Consider the following 25,792-nt stretch of genomic DNA (forward strand, 5'->3'; position numbering starts at 1 on the left):
CACAGGAACAACAAGGTGACTGTGACAGTCTCACATAGAAGGATTGTTTTAGATCCTGAATTCTGGTGATGGAGGAGGTATAAGGGCAGGTGTAGCACTTGTACCACCAGGAGGGAGATCAGTGGGATGGGACAAGTGGTTAAGGGAGTCACCTAAAGAGCTATCCCTATGGAGACAGTGATGTTGGAAGGAAAGATGTGCTTAGCAGTAAGATACCGTTGGAAATGGCAGAAGTTACAGCGGCTGATGTGCTGGTCAATACCTAAATATATAATAAGTAATATATAAATAGGTATGGTAGTCATGAAAGAAAAACTAGTCAAATTTACAAAGGTAGCATGCTTAGGTAGGAATTCCAGTGCTTAGAACCTTGGCAGTGAAAGATGGATTGTTTAGTGGTGGGGTGATCATCCTCAATAGATAAAGTGCAACTATCTCAGAGATTGTAGTACTGAAGGATATAGAGAGATTGCTTAACTGAGAGCCAGTGTAGTTAGCAAACCAAGAAGAGAAAGCTGAAAGGGACTTGCAGCAAGAGTGGCAGGGTTTTTGGATTACCTCAGATGTATGAAGAATAATCAAATCCAGAAATAGGTACATCGAGGCTGGACACAACAGATTTCAGTATATTGACATAGGTAGCTAGCAATCCTGAAACTCCTATCAGTGAAATGTGAAACCATGGTTCAGTCTTGTTCTCTTTCCAGCAAATTCCTGGAAAAGGGTGGATTCGGCAGTTACAGAAAGACGTCTGCATTGGGGATTTCTATAGTGACTTATCTCACCCCTATATTTGATGGAAAAATTCTGCTAATCTAATATTGAACATCAGAAGAGCTAAACTATTTCGAGACTGTGGAGGAGTTGGTGTTGAGGTGGAATCAGTTGTCACCAGCCTACCTAGAGAAATTAACGCCATACTTTCAGATGATGTTACCTTTGCCCTGTGTTCAAGTGATAAAAAAGAGAACATTTACGGTAGGTTGTTTTGGGGGAGGAAGGAAGAGAAACCAATACAAGTGATTCATTCTGGCTATGACTAGACGTGCAAAAGTAGAATCCAATGAGTTCTCACTCAGCTAGATAGTAATGAAGGAGAGTGGTAGAAAGTTGCAGTTAAAAGACAAAGTAAGATGGATTACCTTTATTATCTTCAAACTGGAAGAAATGCATTTGTGATTCTGGAATGAATAATTTTGTTAACGTGATGGACAGGAATCCAGACTGTAGGAATTAAAGATATAGGATGCAAAATTCTATTTGAGGAGCTTGGAATGAGATTAACTGAAATACGGGATTTAAATTTAACATCTTATTAGAAAATGCAACATATTCAATGAGGTGGCACTGCTCTACCTAAATTATACTCTTAGATCTGAACCCCCAAAACTTTTGAATCAAGAAGTTGCATTAAAATTAAGGCATTCTGAGGCAGCTAACTACATTGTACTATGCTAATTGTACATGACCGATGTTGAATATAGCTCAAGCACACCAGTGATACAGATATCCAGTCTGACAGTGGTTTAACTTGGACACCAACTAAATGGCATCCCAGTTCATCAAGTCATCTATGTAAATAGTATACTAAATTGATAATGTGGATTTAAAGGTTTAATGTTACTCTGGAATGTTAAACCCTCTTTACACTATCTGGACTGTAGAGAAGGAATTTCTTTTATCAGAGTCCTGTGACAGTCAGATACTAGGTCGCATATTTCCTTGTAAGGTCTCTATCCATCGGTGTGTGCCCATTTTAGGAACAAAGAGATAAAGAGGACTATATAGGACAAAAGTGATCTGACACTAGCATTTGTATTCAACATCAGCTACATAAAATGGTAAGTGATAAAATATTTTGTTTGTTCCGTATCTCCCTTAAGCCAGAATTTTCTTTCCATGTTGCAAATGGTCAAGATCAAACATAATTAAAGCAATTGCAAACTATACCTTAATACAATGTATGTGTGCTTCTCCCACTTTTTGTATCAAGATCCTTCTAACAGATTAAACGATCTTGACCAAAGGAAATATGGAACCCTTGATGAAATCTGTCCATATTTTAACTCTGAAATACTGATTCCAGATCTCGGAAGTATAAAGTACAAGATCACTATTTATTATTCCGCGCAGTGTAAAAAAAACTGCAAGGGAAATTTTAAAAGTTAGTTGTAACATTAATATCAAAGCAGACAAGATCTTTTTATAAGACATTATTCAGAGCCTTTCGTTTTTACTGCCAGTATCTGCTGTATTGTTAATTTTTATTTGCAGATGTGAATTACTAATATTTTTGATCAGTTCTAATTTTTTTTTACATTGAAAGATTAAAAATCTGCTCTGTACTGCAACTACATTGATAAATACTTTAAAGTAAATAACATGAAAAGGCAATTTTTTTTCTCAATTACATTTTGGTAGATAAAAAGTAACTTTTAAATGGTTAAAGATTAAAAGTTGTTGATGTTCAGGGAGACCTAGATGCCCTTGTACGCTTAACTCTGAAAAGCAAGGATGTTGGCTTTATTGGAAGAGGATCTGAGTACAACAGCGGCGCATTTTTCTCTAAATGTTATGGAGGCTTGTAACTGGAACATTGTATATCAGTCTGCTCTCCTTACCTAAGGAAAGCTATATTTGCGATAGAGGCAGTGTAGACGAGATTCACTGATTTCTTCCTGGACTGGCAGTTTGTCCTATGAGGAATGACAACGCAGGTTATGTCTGTAACTCTCCTGAGTTTAGAAGAATAAAAGATAATCTCACTAAAACATACAAAATTCTTACAAGGCTTGATGGCAGAAGCAAGGTTGAAAATTCCCAGGACTGTGGAGTTAATAGTCTCTAGATAAGATTGGTCATTAGAGACAGAGATGAAAAGGAATTTTAGTCATCTTTGGAATTCACTAAACAAGAATTTGGAGGCTGAGCAGCTGAGTACATTCAAGACAGAAATCAACTGGTTGTTAAGGGGAATAAAATATCACATTACTGCTAGAAAGTGATACTTAGGTAAAAGATTACTGAATGACAAAGGTAACAAGAGGGGCCAAATAGCCATCTCCTGGCTCTTTCCGTTATTACAGTGAATCTTCTTTCTTACAGAGCGCATTTGTCCATGGAAATGACAAAATCAGTCTGTCATCAACCATTGTAATTATGCTCAACAGCACTTCCTTCAAATATATGCAGTTACTATAGCCTATTGGTGACAGCTTCCCTTAATAAATAGAAAACATTTAATTTAATTTAATATAACTCATATTACTAAACTTCTATTTAATCACTTTGATGCTTAATTATCTATTCATTACATGGCATCACACCGAATAACGTTCTAAGTACCTGAATCCCTATTCTGAAACCCTGATCTCCTCAAATCTTGACCTTTTGCTCCATCAGCAGTTGCTCGTGGCTTAAGTTTGCTGGATCTTAAATCCTGGAATTCCCTTCCTTTTCTCTCTGTCTCTGTCTCTTTTTTTTTCTCAGACTCTCTCCACCTCTCTTGATAAATCTACTTTGATAACTTCAGCATGTTTTACAATGTCGGCAGTACTGTGGAAATACAGTTGTTGAAAGCTAGATTATCGTAAAACTTACTTTAAAATATTAAAAACTCATACAAGTATTTTCCACATCAGAGTTCCGCACTTGTCAGTTTTAAGAAATTGCAATTTAATTAAGAACATCCTTGAACTGGCTTTCCTGCAATGTTAAGAGCATTTTTCTATTCAGATGAATGTGAGAAACAGGTGGGGAGTATTTTTTTTTAGCAAATCTGATGGAGATAAATTATATGAAAAATTCTAGAATATTAAACAGCACCTTGTTGCAAGGTACTGGTTAAAATTGAATTTGGAAACATCATCAATCCGCTACTGCTGGAGTTCTGTGTTATAGTTCTAGAGAACCCTTGTGATTTACAGAAAGGACTAGCTGGCCCTGAGTTGTATGACAGTGAATTGCAGATATTGACAATGTATGGTAGTAATATAACCATGTAGTCTGGTGACAACAAAACTAAATTAGAACAGGCATGATAGAGTTTAGTTTTTGTGTAACATATAATGGGAAAAAAAAACAGCAGATTTATGCACAATGAAGGGGAACTTACCAGCTAAAGAAATCAGATGATCTACCTTTTACTGAAAGTATTCGGTAAATGTGAATTGGGTAACAGTAAAGTTCATCGGAAACAAAATATATTGTGTAAGAACTTGACTAAAAGTTAAAAAGAAATTACTCTCTCATCACATCATTACTGGGGATATAATCTACATATATTAAAATAAGAATGATGGTTCTGGTACTGGTATGGAAGTATTGGTGTGCTGATGTCTGCAGAAGACTTTGTTTGGCTAAAGAACTTGGATGAGCAAGATGGAAGTTTCTTTTTCCAAATTTTATTTAAAATTAGTCAACCTGATCTTAATCTCTTTCATCAACAATTTAATATTTAGGGTCAGTATGTTAGCGTAATGCTTTATAGCACCAGCAATCAGTGATCAGGGTTCAATTCCCACTGCTGTCTGTAAGGAGCTTGTACGTTTTCCCCGTGACTGCGTGGGTTTCTTCTGGGTGCTCCAGTGTCCTTCCATGTTCCAAAGACGTACAGGTTAGGGTAAGTTGTGGGCACGCCATGCTGGTGCTGGAAGTACTGAGGGCTTCTCCCAGCATATATTCAGACAGTTGGCTGTCGGCGCAGACAACACATTTCACTGTACGCTTCGATGTTTTGTTGTACATAAAGATAACCTTTTTCTTGTAATGATCTTATTTTTAATAATTATGTTTTCTTTACATAAAGTAGCGAGCCTTACAGTAATTTAAATTATATTTGACTGATGACATGATAAAGGTGTCACAGAAATTATAGTTTGATACCCTACCTTTTGCTCTGCCTGTTCCATTGGTAGGCAAGCAGGAAAGCAGCAAGGAAAGGTTCAACCAAACACACCCAACGGAACTCATCCAACGTCTTCTCCATGTTTGAACAATCTCAAATTCAGGAGTTTAAAGAGGTGAGGAGTTCAAAGATTCAAAGTACATTTATTTATCAAAGGATGTGTACAGCATACAACCCCTGAAATTCATCTTCCCCACAGACTGTTCACATTCTGAATTTCCTTACCCAATTTCCTTCTCCCTTTTTGATTGTTCTTGTGGCTCCTTGATAGTCTGCTTTGATACCTATCTGCAATATCTCCAATTTTCACTATATGATCAGAAAATTGTAGCATGCGTGCACAGCCAACTGCTTGGAATAGTCCCTTTAAAACCTTCCAACCCATGTACGTGCCCAAGTGTCTTTTAGATGTTGTTAATGAACCTGCCTCAACCACTTCCTCTGGCAGCTCGTTCCATATATTGATCAGCCTCTTGGTGAAAAAGTTGTCCCTCAGTCTCATATTAAGTCTCTTCCCTTTCACTTTAAAACTATGTCTTCTAATTCTTGATTTCCAAACCCTGTGAAATAGATTGCTTGCTTTCACCCTATCAATATCCCTCATGATTTTATCCACCTCTATAAAATCACCCTTCATGATTCTACACTGCAATGAATAAAGTCTGCACAACTTCTCTCTAACTCAATCCTTAAGTTCCGCCAGCATCCTTGAAAATCTTTCCTGCACTCTTCCTGGCTTCATGGCATCTTTCTGACAGCAGAACGCCTGGAACTGAAGACAATATTCCATATGCAATTGCACCATCATCTTGCACAACCGCAACACAACATTCCAACTTCTATTCTTGATGTTCTGATTTATGAAGGCGAACATTCCAAAAGCCTTCTTCACTACCATGTCTGCATCTTTTCAGGGGATGAAGCCCTGTGTTCTACCAAACTCCCTAGTGCCCTGCCTTTCGCTGTGGAAGTCCTACCCTGAGTAGTCTTCCCAAAATGCAACACCTCACACTTACCTGAATTTAACTCCATTTGCCTTCTGATGGTTTTTTCAGGTAGGCAGTTTAAGGATTTAGAGCCGGCGATGGTGAGGCAGTGATGATAAATTTCCAAGTCAGAATGGTACATAGTTCGCAGGGTTCCCATGTAATTGCTGCCTTTGCCTTTTTCACAAGTTGAGGTTGGTAGCCCTTCATTTCGACATGATGACTTCAGTCTGAACGCCTTAGATATTATCCCTTTTCCACTTCTACTTGAGGATGGCTGACTTTCCTGAGGGAGTTAGCTGATAGCTGGAACAAGAGCTTGTGGGTCAGGGAAGTCAGATGCATTTGCAAGGCCACAAACCATTGGAACAGTGGTGGTCCACTTTCTTAACAGCATCACCTGACAAGGAATGCTTTTATCTTCTCACTCTTATTTTCCCCATCAGCTCTGTGGACCAGAATTCCATGATCTTTCTGCACATTCCCCCCAACTCATCCACAATTGATCATTCCTCATCACCAGTTCATCACAGCTTTTAAAGCTCAAAGTAAATTTATTATCAAAGTACATATACACCCCAGAGATTCATTTTCTTGAGGGCAATCACAGTAACTGCAAGTAACATGGTAGGATCAATGGAGGACCATACCCAACAGGACAGGCAACAACCAATGTGCAAAAGAGAAATCAATGATCTTAACTCAGACTCTCCCTCCCAATCTCTCCTCTCTCCTCACTGTGACTCTGCCTCCCTGGTAGCCAAAGACCCTCTCGGTGTGGCCATGAAATGCATTCGGTAAATTAAAACCGTTTCCATTCTCCTTGGCAACCTGGTTCCCTGTTCCTTTCCCCATGGTGCGACCATTATTTCAGTAAGCGCTGGGTTATAGGGTGCAGTTTTTCCAAGGAGGATTGCTGTTGGGGGCTGTATTAAATGTCAACTATGAGTGATGAATAACACCAAGCAGTGCCAGAGAAGATATTAATTAAATCTCTTTCATAAACTAACAGGCATTTGGCTGCATCGATCAGAACCGTGATGGGATCATTAGTAAACAAGATCTGAAAGAGACCTTCATGCAATTGGGTGAGCGAACATATTAAGCATTTCTCCACTGACTGGCTATCCAGTAGTTTGAGGTTCACGGCACTTGTCAGATTTCTCCTGGAAATGGCTGGTTTCAAAGCACTGGAATTGCATTATGTAACCAACACTGTTACTTGGTCTCTTCAAAGTGACTTTGTAAGGAAAAAATTCAATTAAATTATTTAAATATACAAATGATATAATATTAACTGAATGAATATCTTTGTAGGCAAGGTAAATGTAAAGGATGAAGAACTGGAGGAGATGTTGAAAGAGGGAAAGGGGCCAATGAACTTTACAGTGTTTCTCAGTCTCTTCGGAGAAAAGCTGAATGGTAAGGCCACATTTGACCACCCATCTGCACCAATTACACCCCCAACAGATCACAGTTATAAGAGTCACCTTCTCAGTACTTGAAGAGTTTCTTATTGTTTGTTTTGTCACTACTTGCATAGTGTTGGAGACCTTGCTGTCCTCAATGGATAGCTCGCTTGACTCTGAGTCAGAATGGTGTTGATTAAGTCCCACAGAAGAGACTTAAACACAACCTCTACACTTGTACTCCTTTGCAATAGTGAGTGAGTGTGGTGAAGAATGAATGCAAAGGACCCCATTTCATTATTGTGAAGTGAGTTCCAACTTGTACTTTGACTAATATTTGTCTCTTGGTCAACAACACCAAAATAGATAGTGATTACTATCACAGTCCATTCATGGAAGTTTATTGTGTGCAAATTGACTGCTATTATTTGCAACACTACAACAGAGTGACAGCCTTTCTAAAGTATTTAGATTGCCTGTAAGTGTTTTGGAATGTCCAAGCAGCTGTAAATAGAAGTCTTTTATTTTAGGCAAGCAGTGTTTTACAGTGATTCCATCTGTCCTAATCTCAGCGCTGTGGTTACAAATGTGATCAATTAATTGCCCACTTCATTCCTACAGGCACTGATCCAGAAGAAACCATTTTGAATGCATTCAAACTATTTGATCCTCAAGGTACAGGGACTGTCAATAAGAACGAGTGAGTATTACTCATCGAGACCATGAGCTAAAATAAAAGTTACCCAACGACCCTGCAGAAGGAAGTGAGTTCAGTGTTTAGCATTTTCCCATGATATTTGGGAACTGAAGATCAGAGTGTATTTTAGATGAGGCCTTCACATCCTTTGCTTTGTTTATATTTTTATTGGCCAAGCTTGTTTTGAAGGTTTTCTCACAGCTTTCCCTCCCTGATTTTTGCAGTAGCATTAGTTGAGTTCAGTCCCCTGCCCTCCAACAAGCCTGTCACATCAGAGAGAATCTACAGTTGGGATGGTAGGAAAGAGATGGTTCAAAGTAAGATTCATTATTGAAGTATGTATATGTTACCATATATTACCTAGAGATTCATTTTTTTACAAGTATTTACAGGGAAATAAAGGAATACAATAGAATTTTGTGAAAAACTGTACATAAACAAAGACTGACAAACAATGTACAAAATTGGACAAGTTGTGCAAATAAAAAAAATGACACAGTTTTGCAAAGAGTCCTTGAAAGTGAGTGTACAGTTAATTCAGAGTTGTGGAGAGTGAAGTTGTCCATGGCGGTCCAGAACCCTGGTTGTAGGTTAATAACCTTTCCTGAACCTGGTGGTGTGGAACCTAACTTACCTCCTGCCAACTGGTAGCAGAGATAAGAGAGCACAGCCTGGGTAGTGGGGGTCCTCGATGATGTGCTGCTCCTCCACCTTGAGGGCAGGCCTCACCTCAGCACAAGTGAAGGCCATGAACCAATACGTCGGAGTGGAAATGGGAATCAGAATTAAAATGTTTGTCCACCAAGAAGTCCTGCTTGCGGCAGATGGTGTGGAGGTGCTCGACGAGGCGGCCCTCCAATTTACGACGGGCCTCACGGGCCGCAGAGGGAGCACCAGACACAATGGATGACCCCAGCAGGTTCACAGGTGAAGTGTTGCTTCACCTGGAAGGACGGATTGCGGCCCTGAACGGAGGTGGTGCGTGGCAAGGTGTAGCACTTTGACTGCTTCTGGGGATTAGTGCTGGGAGCAAGATTAGTGGGCATGGACAAATGGGTAAGAGAATCACAGGGGGAGGGAGCAGAAACCGAGGCGGGGGTGCAATTGTTGACCAATAGGAACCAACCTCAAGGATTCTCACTAAAACTAATATAACAATAAGACAGCACAAGGTCTTCAAGCCATATTACTGAAATGCAGACGAAGAGCCAGAAATCTCACAAGGGAAATTCTAATTGCAAACTCTTTTTAGGCTTAAAAGTATGGAATTTTGGGCATATTTTGTAGTTTGTACGTACAATTCATGGTGAAATCTGGCTTTTGGGAAATTTGTATCGGGTACTCATGGTCAGAATTGGAATCAGAATCAGGTTTAATATCATCCACATGTGTCATGAAATTTGTTAAGTTTGTAAGCAGCAGTACAATGCAATACGTGATAATATACAAAAAAACTGAGTTACAGTAAGTATATAAATGTATTTTAAATAGTTACATTAAGATGAGTAGTGCAAAAAAAGGAATTTAAAAAATTGTGAGATATCGAATGGCAGAGGGGAAGAAGCTGTTTCTGAATCTTTGAGTGGGCGTCTTCGGGCTTCTGCACCTCCATACTAATGGTATCAGTCAGAAGAGGGCATGTCCTGGGTGGTGGGGGTCCTTGGTGATGGAGGCTGTTTTTTTGAGGTCCTGGGTATTACAGAGGCTAGTGCCCATGATGGAGCTGACTACAGTAATTTTGCAACTCTGCAGCTTGCTATGATCCTGTGCAGTAGCGCCCCCTGCCCATACCAGGTGGTGATGCAGCCAGTCAGGATGCTCTGCACAGTACATCTGAATTGAACTGAATCGACTTTATTTCTTACACCCTTCACATACATAAGGAGTAAAAATCTTTACATTATGTCTCTGTCTAAGTGTGCAATGTGCAATCATAGTAACTTATAATAATTTATAATAAATACAACAGTCAATGTAACATAGAGTACACTCAAATCAGCGCGAGTTAATCAGTCTGGTGGAAGAAGCTGTCCTGGAGCTTGTTGGTTCTGGCTTTTATGCTGTGGTATCATTTCCTGGGTGGTAGCAGCTGGAATAGATTGTGGTTGGGGTGACTCCGTTCCCCAATAATCCTACAGGCCCTTTTTACACACCTGTCTTTGTAAATGTCCTGGATCATGGGAAGTTCACATCTACAGATGCGCTGGGCTGTCCGTACCACTTTCTGCAGAGTCCTGCGACTGAGGGAAGTACAGTTCCCACACCAGGCAGTGATGCAGCCAGTCAGGATGCTCTCAATTGTGCTCCTGTAGAAAGTTTTTAGGACTTGGGGAGCCCTTACCAAACTTCCTCAACAGCCTGAGGTGAACCTGGTGTGCCTTTTTCACCACGCAGCTGGTGTGTACAGACCACGTGAGGTCCTCGGTGATGTGGATGCCAAAGAATTTAAAGCTTTTACCCTCTCAGCCCCAGATCCATTGAATGTCAATAGGGGTTAGCTGTCTCCATTCCTCCTGTAATCCACAACCAGCTCCTTTGTTTTTGCAACATTGAGGGAGAGGTTTTCTTGACACCACTGTGTCAGAGAGATGACTTCTTCCCTGTAGGCCACCTCGTTATTGTTTGAGATTAGGCCAATCAATTAGTGTCATCGGCAAATTTGATTAGTAGATTAGAGCTGTGGGTGGCGACACAGTCACACGCATACAGGGAGTAAAGGAGGGGACTTAGTACACAGCCCCGAGGGGCTCCTGTATTAAGAATCAGAGGGGTGGGGGTGAGGAAGCCCACTCTTACAACCTGACAGGAAGTCCAGGATTCAGCTGCACAAGGCAGGGTCAAGGCCGAGGTCTCTGAGCTTCTTGTCGAGCCTGGATGGAACTATGGTGTCGAATGCTGAACTGTAGTCCAAGAACAGCATTCTCACATAAGCATCCTTCTTCTCCAGATGTGTAAGGATGGTATGTAGAGCAGTGGCTATTGCATCATCTGTTGAACGGTTGTGTCAGTGGGTGAATTGTAGGGTCCAATTTGGGTGGTAGTAAGCTGCAGATGTAATTCCTGACCAGCCTCTCAAAGCATTTGCTTATTATTGAGGTGAGTGCGACAGGACGCCAGTCATTCAGACATGTTACCTTGGTCTTTTTTGGTACAGGGACGATGGTGGATAATTTGAAGCAGGTGTGCACTCTAAACTGGGAGAGGGAGAGATTAAAAATATCTGTAAGCACACCTGCCAGTTGTGCTGTGCACATCCTAAGTACTCGCCCTGGGATGCTGTCCGATCCCACAGCCTTGCGACTGTCCACTCATTGGAAACACCTGCGTACCTCAGCCTCAGAGATGACCAGGTTGCAGGTTGTAGCGGTGGCTTTCCTCGGAGGCTCAGAGTTAGCGACGAATTTGAGAGAGTAGAAATTTGAGAGCGCTTTAGGTGACAAACCAAATCTCCTCGAACTCCTAATGAGATATAGCTACTGTCTTGTCTTCTTATAGTTGCAATGAAATGTTGGAATCAGGCTAGATCCTCAGAGATATTGACACCCAGGAATTTGAAATTGCTCTCTCTCTCCATTTTTGGTCACTGTACGAGCATTGGTTTGTGTTCCCTCGTCTTACCCTTTCTGAAGTCCACAATCAGCTCGATGGTCTTACCAACATTGAGCGCTAGGTTGTTATTGCAACACCACTCAACCAGCTGGTACATCTCACTCCTGTATGCCCTCTCGTCACCATCAGAGATTCTGGCATTAATACTTGTATCATCAGCAAATTTATAGATGGTATTTGAGCTGTGCCTAGCCACCCAGTCATGGGTAGAGAGAGAGTAAAGCAGTGGGCTAAGCAGGCATCTGCGTGGTGCACCAGTGTTGATTGTCAGCGAGGTGGAAATGTTGCTACCAATCCACTCATTGCGTAATTCATCCTAAAGTTCGGTCCTGTTCTATGCACGTAATAATATTATCAATGTGCACAGTGTGTTTTATTTGTTCAAGGGCAAATATTGGATCAAAAAGTTAAGATTTCTGATGTGTTATTAGCGCAGAGTACAACAAAGTCCCTTAAAGTGGCATAAAGTAATGGAGAATGGAAAAAGGGCCCTTCAGTTCAACTTGTTGCCCCTCAGTTTCCTTTGAAAATTTTCACCTTTCACCTTCAACCTGTGCCTTATAATATTTAGTTACCCTTCCCTGGGAAAAGTGTGCATTCACGCTATCTATTCCTCTCATGATTTTATACACCTCTGTAAGGTCACCCCTCATTCTTCCAGGGGATAAAGTCCTAGTCAGCCCAACCTCTCCCTATAACTCAGGCCTCGAGTCCTGGCAGCAGCCCTGTAAGTCTTCTCTTCACTCTTTTGGTCTGATGTCCAAAACTCTACATGATCCCCCAAATGTAGTCTCACCAAGTTTTGTACAGCTGTGACATAACATCCCAACCCCTGTATTCAGTGTCCTATCTAATGAAATGCCTTCTTCGCTACCTGCGTGCTTTCAGGGAAGTTGGTACTAGGTTCCTCTGTTCCATGCAGTCTGTTTCCAGACTGGCCTGCCGTGTAGGATCTCGTCAAAGGCCTTGCTAAAGTCCTTATAGATAACGACTACTGCTCTACCCTCATCTCTCCTCTCAGTTTGCATTTCAAAAACATCTAAGCGATTTGCCAGACATGATTTCCTACACACAAAGCTGTGTTCATTACATCCTGTCCCTCAGAATACTCCCAGAAGCCTGTAGTTCCCTGGCTCGTCTTGGCTTTCCTTCTTAGATAATGGTACATTTTCCACCATCAGTTTGTTTTGGAACTCCACCTGCAGCTAAAGATGAAGCAATTATCTAGACAAGGGCCTCCACAATTTCTCCCCCAGCTTCCCACAAGATCCAAAGATGCACTTGGTCAAGTCCTGGGGATTTACCCACCTTGATCCGGGTGACGGCTGCCAAAATCCCCATCCAGGTAGTTTGTATGTGGTCCAAAGACATCATTACTCACATTTCTCATTTTGTAACAGTAAAAGCCGATATATAATCAAATAAGACTAATAATCTTACCCTTCTCCTGTGACTCCACACATAAACAGCCATGCTGTTCTTTAAGGCTCTCCTTAACCGCCCTTTTAATAGATCTTTAGAATTTCTTGGGATTTTCTTTAACCTTGCTGACCAGATCCATCCAAAACCTTCTTCGTGCACTCTTAATTTCCCTCTTAAGTGTACTTCTACACTTACAGGCATCAAAGGGTTTGTTTGTCCCAATTGCCTCCACCTGATGTATGTCTCTATTTTTTTTTTTACCAATGAGAGCCTCAACTCGTAAACATAAAACTCCCTGAAGTTGCCAACCTTGCCCTTCACCCAAACATGAACATGCCACTCCCTGACTCTGGATGTTGCACTTTTAAAAGCCTCCTACTTGCTAATTGTCCCTTTACCAGCAAACAGTACAACCCAATAGACCTCTGCAAGATCCCACCTAATGTCTCCTAATCTCCAAAACTGGCCCTGCCCCAGTTTAGGACCTTAACTTGTGCACCCACCCCTTCTAATAGAATAATGGCCACTAGACCTGAAGTGCTCCCTGACTGATGCTGCAGTCACTAGCCCTTCTGTATTCCTTATGAGGAGGTCCAAAGTGGTACCCTTTCTAATAGTGCCCTCTGTATATTGATTAAGGAAGCTTTCTTGGGCACAGTTAACCAATTCCTCGGAGGGATAGGAAGATAGGCAGAGGGGGTGGTGTGGCCCTTTTGATACACATTTTCTGTTCCCTGGGATGCAGACCACAGATTACAACAGGAAATAGAAAAGGCGTATCAAAAGGCAACGTTATGATAGTCATGGGAGATTTCAATATGCCGGTCAATTGGGAAAATCAGGTTGGTAATGGATCTCAAGAGAGTGAGTTTGTTGAATGCCCATGAGATGGCTTTTTAGAGCAGTTTGTTGTTGAGCCTAATAGGGGATCAGCTATACTGGATTGGGTGTTCTGTAATGAACCAGGGGCGATTAGGGAGCTTAAGGTAAAAGAGCCCTTAAGAGACAGTGATTACAATGTGATTGAGTTCAACTTGAAATTTGATAGGGAGAAAGTAAAGTTTGACGTAGCAGTATTTCAATGGAGCAAAGGAAATTACAGTGGTCTGAGAGAGGAGTTGGCCAAAGTAAATTTGAAGAAGCTGCTGGTAGGGATGACAGCAGAGCAGCAATGGCATGGGTTTCTGGGGAAATGAAGAACGTGCAGGATAGGTGTAATCCAAAAACGAAGAAATTGTCAAATGGCAAAATAGTACAACCGTGGCTGACAAGGGAAATCAAAGCTATTGTAAAAGCAGAAGAAAGGGCATACAACAAAGCAAATATTAGCAGGAAGACAGAGGATTAGGAAGCTTTTAAAAACCTACAGAGAGCGACTAAAAGAACCATTAGGAGGGAAAAGATGAAATATGAAAGCAAGCTAGCAAAGAATATCAAAGTGGATAGTAAAAGCTTTTTCAAGTATGTAAAAATAAATGAGAGATGAGAGTGGATATAGGACGAAGATGAGGCAGGAGAAATAATAACAGGGGTCAAGGAGATGGCAGGTGAACTAAACCAGCATTTTGCATCAGTTTTCACTGTGGAAGACACTAGCAGCATACCAGATGTTGAAGGGTGTGAGGGAAGAGAAGTGAGTGCAGTTACTATTACAAGGGAGAAGGTGCTCAAAAAGCTGAAAGACCTAAGGCTACATAAGTCACCCAGAACAGATGAACTGCACCCTAGGGTTCTAAAAGAGGTAGCATTAAAGATTGTGGTGGCATTACAAATGATCTTTCAAGAATGACTGGACTCTGGCATGGTGCCAGAGGACTGGAAAATTGCAAATGTCACTCCACTCTTTAAGAAAGGAGGAAGGCAGCAGAAAGGGAATTATAGACCAATTAGCCTGATCTCAGTGGTTGGGGTCGATTGTGAAGGATGAGGTTATGGAGTACTTGCTGACACAGGAGGTCAGCCTGTTGGGCAGGTTCTTAATTGGACACAGCATCAAAGGTTATGGAGAGAAGGCTGGGAAGTGGGGCTGAGGAGGGGAGAAGAGAGCCATGATTGAATGGCAGAGCAGCCTCAATGGGCCAAATGGCCTAATCTGCTCCTATGTCTTATGGTCTTAAAGTCTTATAAAATAACATGAATGAAAAAAATTGGAGTGACTCATAGTTGTACTGATGGTGCAACTATTGTTGGTGGAATTTCTGGTGGTGACGAGGAGGTGTACAGGAGTGAGATAGATCAGCTGGTTGAGTAGTGTCGCAGCAACAACCTTGCACTCAATGTCAGTAAGACCAAGGAATTGATTGTGGATTTCAGGATGGGGAAGGGGAAAGAACCAACACCGGTCCTCATCGAGGGATCAGCAGTGGAAGGGGTGAGCAGTTTCATGTTGCACAGGATTGGAAAAAGCCACAGGAAGTTGCAAACTCAGTCAGCTCCATCATGAGCACGGGCCTCCCCAGCATCGAGGACATCTTCAAACAGCGATGCTTCAAAATGGCGGCATCCATTATTAAGGACCCCCATCACCCAGGACATGCCCTCTTCTTATTGCTACCATCAGGGAGGAGGTAAAGGAGCCTGAAGACACACACTTAACATTTTAGGAACAGCTTCTTCCACTCCACCATCAGATTTCTGAATGGACAATGTACACTACCTCATTATTTTTGTTCTCTTTTTGAACTACTTATTATATATATATATTTCTTCTTGTAATTTATAGTATTTTTATTAATTATTGTGCTTTCCTACTGCTGCAAAACAACAAATTTTGCAATATAGTCCCGTGATATTAAACCTGACTCTGAGGGAATCTGAACACTGCTCATAAACAGCTCCTCCATGGGGAGAGTTAGAAGCACCAAATTTCTGGGAGTGTACATATCCAATTGTCTCACCTTGTCACTCAACACCATTTCTTTGGTCAAGAAAGCGCAGCAGCATCTTTACTTCCTGAGGAGATTGAGGCGTAAGGCTCTCCACATCTCCATTCTAGCCAATTTTAACAGGAGCATCATTGAGAGTGCCCTGACCAGCTGCATCATAGTCTAGAAGAGTAGGCTGAAAGATGGCAGATGGAGTTTAATGCTGATAAGTGTGAGGTGCTGCATTTTGGTAGGACTAATCAAAATAGGACATACATAGTAAATGATAGGGCATTGAGGAATGCAGTAGAACAGAGTGATCTAGGAATAATGGTGCATAGTTCCCTGAAGGTGGAATCTCATGTGGATAGGGTGGTGAAGAAAGCTTTTGGTATGCTGGCCTTTATAAATCAGAGCAATGAGTATAGGAGTTGGGATGTAATGTTGAAATTGTACAAGGCATTGGTGAGGCCAAATTTGGATTATTGTGTACAGTTCTGGTCACTGAATTATAGGAAAGATGTCAACAAATTAGAGAGAGTACAGAGGAAATTTACTAGAATGTTAACTGGGTTTCAGCACCTAAGTTACAGAGAAAGGTTGAACAAGTTAGGTCTTTATTCTTTGGAGCGTAGAAGGTTGAGGGGGCACTTGATAGAGGTATTTAAAATTATGAGGGGGATAGATAGAGTTGACGTGGATAGGCTTTTTCCATTGAGAGTAAGGGAGATTCAAATAAGAGGACATGAGTTGAGAGTTAAGGGACAAAGGTTTAGGGGTAACATGAGGGGGAACTTCTTTACTCAGAGAGTGGTAGCTATGTGGAACGAGCTTCCAGTAGAAGTGGTAGAGGCAGGTTCGATTTTGTCATTTAAAAAAAATTGGATAGGTATATAGACAGGAAAGGAATGGAGGGTTATGGGCTGAGTGCAGGTAGGTGGGACTAGGTGAGAGTAAGCGTTCGGCATGGATTAGAAGGGCCGAGATGGTCTGCTTCCATGCTGTAATTGTTATATGATTATATGGTACGAGAATTGTAAGGTGTTGTAATGTGAGTATTATTAACAGTAAGTTAATACTAATCGGGAAACTGTTGGTAGCAAGAGGCGGGTTCCAGGGTTGGTGGGGTTTTTACTTCCACTCTTTTTACTCCCAGTATGCATTGTATATGGTTCCCCCATCCATGCCGCACGAGATACCTGGAAGCCGCTGTTTTGTAAATATCATTTGCCGTTCCAGATAAAGATGTTCTTTTGGCCATAACATTGTCGAGTGGTCTTTTGTAAAGTAGAAGTTACCACATAAGGCATCTGACTGCAAGGACTGACTACTTGCGAGGACTGCTGAGAGGATTATCAGGGTCTCTGTTCCACCCATCAGAGACATTTACCAGGAGTACTGCATATCCAGTGCCCTCAGCATTGTCTATAATCCCTCCCATCCATTCTACAATTTTTGACCCCCTACCATCAAGCAGGAGGTACCATAACATTAGGATGGGAAACAGCTTCTTCCCCCAGGCCGTGAGACTACTGAACTCCCTGCCACTACCTGGGTCTCATCATGTATGAAGCGCCAGTAGCATTATACTGTTTTCTCTTTAACTTGTGTCATAAATTCACCTTATTATTTGTTAATTTATTTGTGGTTACATTACTTAAGTGCTGTGTGTGTGTGTGTGTGTGTGTGTGTGTGTGTGTGTGTGTGTGTGTGTGTGTGTGTGTGTGTGTGTGTGTGTTTGTGTGTGTGAGTGTGTGTGTGTGTGTGTGTGTGTGTGTGTGTGTGTGTGTGTGTGTGTAGGGGTGTGTGTGTGTGTGTGTGTGTGTGTGTGTGTGTGTGTGTGTGTGTGTGTGTGTGTGTAGGGGTGTGTGTGTGTGTGTGTGTGTGTGTGTGTGTGTGTGTGTGTGTGTGTGTGTGTGTGTGTGTGTGTGTTCTATGTACTGTGTTGCGCAACTTAATCGAGAGGAACGTTGTTTCATTTGGTGAACTTGAAAGGGCTAGACTGGTCTGAGATGGTTGTTACAACATCATGAACTGAAGGGCTTGTACTGTGCCGTAGTGTTTTATGTTCTATGTTCATAATGGTATGAACATAGAAGGACTCCTTCTCATATAGGACCCCCATCATTGACCCAGAAGTGGAAGCTCCAGACGTTAGAATATTCTGCTCAATCCATTCAGCAGAGGTTGGCAGTGGAGTTTAATGTTATTTAAATTAACAATTCAAAACCTTTGCACGGGGCAATAAACTGATGCCCGTTTGCATTCTCAGTAAAATTTTCTTGTAATAGTTAAAAGAGGAGGAGAATTCTAATATCCGGGTCACCAGCTATTCTTCAATATTTGCCTGGAACAGATTGATCTTGTTTATTATTTGCCAACATGAAATATCTCACAACCAGCAGTGATCCCGAGATCAAGAATATACTCTTGGTATGGAGCGAGGATACAGCTGACGAGACATACAAGGGGTGATTGATAAGTTCGTGACCAACTATATGGTACTTCTTTGGACTGTGAGAGGAAGCCAGGGGACCTGGAGAAAACCTTCACATTATGACGTTGTGGTGAACTACATATACCTGTCTGGACTGCTCCTGTGGCCCCTCCCACAGACCCCTGTATAAAGGCGACTGAGGCCTGTTGCCCAGCCTCATTCCCCAGGATGTAGTGTTGTTCATTCTTCCAGTCAATAAAAGCCGATACCTCGCTTCTTACGTCTCAGAGTGAGTTATTGATGGTGCATCAGACGTACAGAGCCTCGCTACAGAACAGCACTGCAACTGAACCGCAAACTCCAGACTGGCCTGAGTTGTAATGGTGTGTTGTGCTAACTGCTATCATAGCCAAGCGGTAGTGTAGTGGCATTAGCATTGGACTTTGAGGTGAATGGTTCCGAGTTCAAATCTGTAAATTTACAAGCTTTCCATCCCATACTGGGTTGAGCATCAAGCTAGCAACTTTTCCTCGTTAAAAAAACAGTCAAAATGTTACAGAAATGGTAAAAATGCCACCCGATGTGAAAATGAACAACAACCGCTACTAAAAGTTTAGCAAAAATAAGTCCAAACTGTCAAGTGACTTCATTAACAACCCAGTCTGGCAAGAACATTAAAACCATATGTATCTCTTTGTTTGCTTTTGCAGATTTAAAACACTGCTGATGTCACAGGCCGATAAGTTCAGTGCAGAAGAGGTGAGGTCTTACCCTGAATTATGCATTTGCTTGAACGCTGGGAGTTTCAAACAAGCTTTGCCAACTCATTTGGTAGAGTCAGAATGATCTCATTGGACAAATAAACCCTTAAGGGAATAGAGTTATGTCCCTGAATATTAACAATACAGGATGTACATTCCAGAGGAGCTAAAATTATCTTTCAGTGGATAGTTCTTTACAAGTTAGATGCTGACACTTAAAAACTGGGGATCTTGTAATGTTATGAGTTGTGAGATTATTAAAATAAAAAGAGACAGTGAGATGTGTAGGAAAGCATGGGGTTTCCAAATCCTTAATCTTTGTTTTATTCTTTCTATACTACTAGAAGCAGAAAAAGAAAGTGTCTATGTCCATACAAGCCTGTTATTTGCGTATGTCTCTCCCTCTGACTATTATAATCTCTTTGTTCTTGTCCCTTGCTCCTACAGGTTCAGCAGATGTTTGCTGTGTCTCCTATTGATGTTACAGGAAACATTGATTACAAGTCACTCTGTTACATTATCACACACGGAGATGAGAAGGAAGAAGCATAAATTGAAAGGGGACCTGCTGTCATCAATAAAAGCAGAAATATAAATGAATAAGAAATAAAAGCAGTAATTGAGTTGGTTCAACGTTCAATAAGATTCTTGTTTTTCAACACCTTAATGCATAATCCCCATTTAGATTATTATCTAAAAATCAATCTTAGTGGATTATTCAATGAATGAGCACCCACAAGGTACCTAATTCCACAGATTCACACTCTTTGAAGAACTTTCTCCTCACTTTGGTCCCAAGTGACCAAGTATTATTCTGAGATTCTGGTCCCTCCTTTTAGACTCATCAGTCAGGGGAAACATCACCCCAAAATCTGAGGAATTTATTACATGTTTTAATGACCAAAAATTGTGGGCTTGTCAACTTAATTTCTCCTCGTAGTACAATTCTTTTATTGTACAAATCAGTCCAGTGGCCAAAAGTAACTCTATGTTCCCTTAGGTAATGTGACAAAACATCCATTCGGTGCTCTAGATGTGACCTTAGGTTTGTATATTTAGTTCATAAAGGTCTTATGTGTTTCATTTAAAAGGTCCCAAATATATTACATCAAAAACCATTTTTCAATCTGAAACTTTAAAAAACAATTCTGCTTTTCTATTTTCCTAATAGATTACATTTTGCCAAATTATTTCATCTGTCATGCTCTTTGCAATTTCCTTGCACTTGGCCACCTATCGTTATGTCATTAACAAAATTAGGTATGTTGTAGTTAATGTTTCAGATGGAATAACCTTTGTCAGACAAAACTGAACTGAAACATCTGTTCCTCTTTCACAGATCAATCAAATCAAATCAAGTTTAATTATCATTCAAACCATACATGGATACAACCAACTGAGACAGTGTTCCTCTGGGACCAAGGTACATACGCACATTCAAAATAGTGAGAAAGAGAAATAAAAACACACACCAATATGTAAGAAAACACGCGTATAGTCCAAATCCCTGAGTGACATGTAAATGGATGGTACAACTCCCAGCGATCCAGCCTGTTATTCCATCAGTCAAACACTGGAGGGCAGCACTGACATGAGAGGCCAACATGGACTCCATGCTACACCAACTCTCACATTGTCTCACCTGAACAGCAGCAACTGGCAAACCTTCTTGAGGCCTAGTCCTTGCTACAACCGAGGCCATGCTGCTACCTCATTGCCTATCTCACCAACAAACAAGGGAAAAAGGCCTACGGGATTTCACATTATCAATGTCCAACAGGGTCTTGCGATCGCAAGAGAAATGTCCACTCACAGCCACTGCACACCGCTTGCACGCACCAACTCCGATGCCGTCAAGTGGCAGGCAGCGACATGGTCTGCACCCGGGTCAGCCCCTCTGAATCCTCTCCAGCTCGTCTGCCAGCTTCGCCTTCTCCAAGCCAAGCGCTGGCTTCTACTTCTGACATCTGCACCCTAAGACAACACAGCACACAGTCTCAGAGATGCCGGCTAAGCATTTACAAGACTGTCTATGTTGTTTCATATTTTCAGCATCTGCAATTTTTTCTTGATTTCCATTAGCCATTCAGTTGCCTTATTTAAATCATTCATTGTAATTGTTTTTTGCAGTGACATAATAATGACAGCAATTCGGCACCAAATTCAGTGTCTCGATGCAATTTTTCCTCAGATATTCAACTAATCACAACAGAATACTAAGCTACAAACAGAAATGCTGGAGGAATTCAGCAGGTGAGGCAGCATGTATGGGGGGAGGAATGAACAGTTGATGTTTCAGGTTGAGACCCTTCATCAGGACTAGAAAAGAAGGGGGAAGAAGCCAAAATAAAGGTGGGGGAGGGGAAGGAGGACAAGCTGGCGAGTGATAGGTGAAACCAGGCAAGAGGGAAGGTGGGCAGTGGGGAAGGGGGAGGAGTGAAGTGAGAAGCTGGGAGGGGATAGGTGGAGAAGGTAAAGGGATGTAGAAGAAGGAATCTGATAGGACAAAAGTGAGGACTATGGGAGAAATGGAAGGACGAGGGGCACCAGAGGGAGGTGATGAGCGGGTGAGGAGAAGAGAAGGGGCAAGAGGGGAACCAGAATGAGGAATGGAAAAAGAGAGAAGGGGAGGGGGAGAAATCACTGAAGTTAGAGAAAGTGATGCTTATGCCATTTGTGTACAGTCTCCACATCATGAGGATATAGGAAAATAAGAACATACAAAATATGAGCAGCAGTAGGCCATCCGGCCCGTCGAACCTGCTCCATCAGTCAATAAGATCATGGCTGATCTGACCGTGGACTCATCTCCACCTACCTGCCTTTTCCCCATAACCCTTAATTCCCCTACTATGCAAAAATCTATCCAACCTTGGCTTAAATATATTTACTGAGGTAGCCTCCACTGCTTCTTTAGACAGAGAATTCCACAGATTCCCCACTCTTTAGGAAAATCAGTTTCTCCTCATTTCTGACCTAAATTAACTCCCCTGAATCTTGCGGCTATGACCCCTAGTTCTAGTCTCACCTACCAGTGGAAGCAACTTTCCTGCCTCTCTTAACTCTCCCTTTCATAATTTTATATGTTTCCATAAGATCTCCTCTCATGCTTCTGAATTCCAGTGAGTACAGTCCTGGGTGACTCAATCTCTCCTCATAGTCTAACCCCCTCATCTCTGGAATCAACCTGGTGAACCTCCTCTGCACTGCCTCCAAAGCCAGTCTCTACATCAGTGAGACCCAACATAAATTGGGAGACCTCTTCACTGAGCACCTTTGCTCTGCCCACCACAAAAGGCGGCTTTCCCAATGGCCACCTATTTTAATCTACTTCCCATTCCCATTCCAACATGCCGGTCCATTGGTACACTCAGGTTGGAGGAGCAACCCCTCAGTTTCTGTCTGGGTGGCTTCCAACCTGACCGCATGAACATTAATTTCTCTAACTTCCAGTGATTTATTCCACTTCCTCCTCCTCTCTTTTCCCACTCTGGTTCTCCTCTGAACTCTTCACTTCTCACCTGCCCGTCACCTCCCTCTGGTTCCCAACTCCTTCCTTTGCTCCCATAGTCCACTCTCCTGCGAGATTGCTTCTTCTTCATCATTTTACCTCGTCCATTTGACACCTCCTAGCTTCTCGCTTCATCCCTCCCCCCACCCACCTACCTTCTCCCTCACCTGGTTTCTCCTATCACTTGCCAGCTTGTGCTTCTTCCCCACCCTCCGTGTTCCTGAGCAGGCTAGAATGTGGGTGTGGACCAGATTTTTAGTTACTGAGGGATAAACTTTGTGAAGGAGCTTATTGTTCTATCTATATCTCTGTCCCACTACTATTCCTCAGCGCTACATCAAGGCTGAGGTCTTTCTGTTCCATATGGTATAACAAGCTCACAGAATAAACACTCCGCATCACTGGCCAAGCAGCAATAATCTCCACTCAGTAGCTGTTTGAATTACTAATGGGGAAAATGGAAAGCACTTTAAGGTTATTTTATACAAACAATGATGTCACTGTAACCCCACTGAGAAATTCAGGAATAAACCAAGTCACCTCGACATCCTCTGTCTGATTGTCATTGTAGGTGCAATGCTTTGGTTTGTGTTGGCTGCCTGTGTCTCCCCGTAATCAGAATATCAGGATTTATCGAAGGTTTCAAAGGTACATTTAATGTCAGAGAAATGTTTACAATATACATCCTGAAATGCTTTTTCTTCACAACCATCCACAAAAACAGAGGGGTGCCCCAAAGAATGAATGCCAGTTAAATGTTAGAACCCCAAAGTCCCCCCCAACTCCACCCTCCCGCATGTGTTATGATCGCAGCCCCCTCCTTCTTGAGAATCGCAAGATCGCTATTAACTCGGGTCTTGGACCCAGGAAATGAGAGAGAATCCTCAAGGTTTTGGAATGTGTCCTGGCCCCTCAGCAAGACAAAGCCACAGATAACGGCCATTGTCTCTTGGAGACACCTTTGTGGATTGGGGACTGGGCTACGTGCAAGCCCTCGGGGCAACGTGGGCTGGGTGACGGGGAGAGATTGCATCATCCCAACCTGATTGACATCTGAGACCCCGTGAGTCCAGATAAAAGAGGGGCTGTAGAGACGGCCCCTCAGACGCACCAGAAGAGACGCTAGCGATCCCGTAATAGCGGGCAGCCATTTGAAGGAAGCCACGTGCGTTCGGTTCCCGTTGCCTGGGAGCCGGTGGCAGGTATCACAGAAACGATTTTCTTGAACTAACAACGGGGAACCAACTCCCCCGACTCAACGGATCGACCTCACCAAAAGACCCGGGCAAGTTTCTTTTCTCACAAATCTCTCTCTCTCCAACAAGTGAAAACCCAGCGGTCCCCACAACCCAGAAGCCTGCAGGAACTGAGTGACTTTCATCTTTCCAAAGGACAATATATTACCCCTAGACAAACGATAGAGCTACTTCTTATTGATGATTATTACTATACCCGCGCTTTAGATTGAGTATTGACGACGTATATTATCTGAATGTTTGTATTAACCTTATTTTTGTGCCCCTTTATAAATAAAAACTTTTAAAAATAGTACCATCAGACTTCAACGGACCTCTCTATCTTTGCTGGTAAGTGACCCAGTTATGGGGTATGTAACAATCCCCCTCCCCCACCAGCAAAAAAAAGCATCGGCACCCACCACTGAGCACTCAAGTGTGCAGCAAAGCAACAGCAAAGACACAGACTTGCCCCAAAGACTACTCGTTCACCCGGTATTCGACACACCACAGGCTCTCTCTCCCCCGAATAAGAGAGAAAGAGGTGTCTCCGTTTCACAGTGAAAGGGGAGACATAACGAACAACTCACTGGTTTACGATGTTAAAAGATCATTGAGTCACTTTTTCTGAGCTCTGTGCCCAGTGATCTCAGGTCTCTGGACACACAGCCACAGATCTTCTGACTCCCACGACACACTGATCTCCTGCCAGGACACCGACCTTCGATCTCCCCCGTTTCCAGAGGCACGAAATCCTGGCCCTCCGAAGGTGAGCTGAGCTCTTCGGCTGCATCCTTGGCATTTCAAATAACGGCCGGTCGAGAAACCCCAAGAGCGAGTTCCATTCCTGCAAAGTCAGCGTGTAATTCCAGGTCAGGGTCTTCAAAAGAACCCTGAAAGGGAAACATAGAGATATTAAAGATGGAAATAGAGCTCTTTCCAAAGATGCAAGCAAAGGGGTCGCTGTTTAGTGCCATCATGACTAAGCTTCGCCCTCCAGATCTACAATTAAAGTAGAGAAAAACACGATTTGCCACAATCGGCGTTTAGACTGTTTTCAATAATCTGAGGCAGTCACTCGGATTGAGTGTGACCAACTTTGTTGGTTCTGAGACAACTAATCAGACCAATGTCACAACTGAAGACTCTTCTACACATGGGGAAAGAGATGTCTTAGAGAATTACAGGTTTGTAGCTGTAAGGTGGTGCACACCTCTTTCTCGTAACACTGGGCTTCTATGTGCTCCTCAGGCCTGGATCTGAGGTTTTAAACACCATCCTGAATGGTCCTCCTTCACTTTGAGTAATCATGGGCCAAGTATTCCCAATAGTTGGTGAAATGTCGCTTTCTTCCTCATAGGCTTTTTGTAAGGAAATCTCTTCCTGCGACAGATCTCAGATCAGGGTCTGTGTTTAGGTAGATTTTAGTTTGGCATGGAAATGGTAAGACCTGGCCAACAGAGCCAGCTCAGTGTAATTAGAACCCCATTTCTGGATGTTGCTAAGGGGGAAGACACTTGCGTGTTTGATCACTTATCCTTTCAGCAGACTGTGTATTTTGTTGCATTTCTCGTCCTTTCAGGTGCCTCTCCGGGTAGCCCATGTCTCAAAAGCTGAAAGGATTGCAACATTCACTGTTGTCCAGTTGACTGTTGTTTTGCTGCCTGGTTGACTGTGAATGTCTTTATCTCAATTGCGACCAACCAGACTCTGGGAACAGACTATATCCCTGCCAAGATTTTAAAAGTCAGTGGTGAAGAGCTTCAGTTAAAAATCCAGTCACGCTGTCCACATGTGAGAAGAGGAGGACTTAATGCAACCTCAGAGATGTTATAATCATGAACCATCTTGGAGAAAGAGGAAAAAATGACTATAGTAATTACAGAAAGGTCCTCTTGCTACAGAAAGTTATCAATAGTGTCCACCTCAACTACCTCCTTCCAGTCTAGCTACCC

The 25,792-nt window shown here is 42.2% G+C and overlaps 1 protein-coding gene across 1 annotated transcript; it reads left to right on the plus strand.

Annotated features, from left to right (window-relative positions):
- Positions 1 to 1,783: 1,783 nt before the first annotated feature.
- On the plus strand, positions 1,784 to 19,719 carry myl7 (myosin, light chain 7, regulatory). Its single transcript, XM_073057267.1, has 7 exons — positions 1,784 to 1,841; positions 4,917 to 5,021; positions 6,905 to 6,980; positions 7,210 to 7,314; positions 7,923 to 8,001; positions 19,041 to 19,089; positions 19,539 to 19,719. The coding sequence occupies exons 1-7, from the start codon at positions 1,839 to 1,841 to the stop codon at positions 19,641 to 19,643; spliced, it is 522 nt and encodes a 173-aa protein (XP_072913368.1). The 5' UTR covers positions 1,784 to 1,838; the 3' UTR covers positions 19,644 to 19,719.
- Positions 19,720 to 25,792: the final 6,073 nt, after the last annotated feature.

The sequence above is a fragment of the Hemitrygon akajei genome, chromosome 1 (genome assembly GCF_048418815.1).
Source record: "Hemitrygon akajei chromosome 1, sHemAka1.3, whole genome shotgun sequence".
NCBI lineage: Eukaryota > Metazoa > Chordata > Chondrichthyes > Myliobatiformes > Dasyatidae > Hemitrygon > Hemitrygon akajei.

Bases quoted from the DNA above. Each gene is read 5' to 3' on its own strand.
- myl7 (XM_073057267.1), top strand. The intron at 7,315-7,922 runs GTAAGGCCACAT...TCATTCCTACAG, and splicing joins CTTCGGAGAAAAGCTGAATG to GCACTGATCCAGAAGAAACC. The intron at 19,090-19,538 runs GTGAGGTCTTAC...TTGCTCCTACAG, and splicing joins ATAAGTTCAGTGCAGAAGAG to GTTCAGCAGATGTTTGCTGT.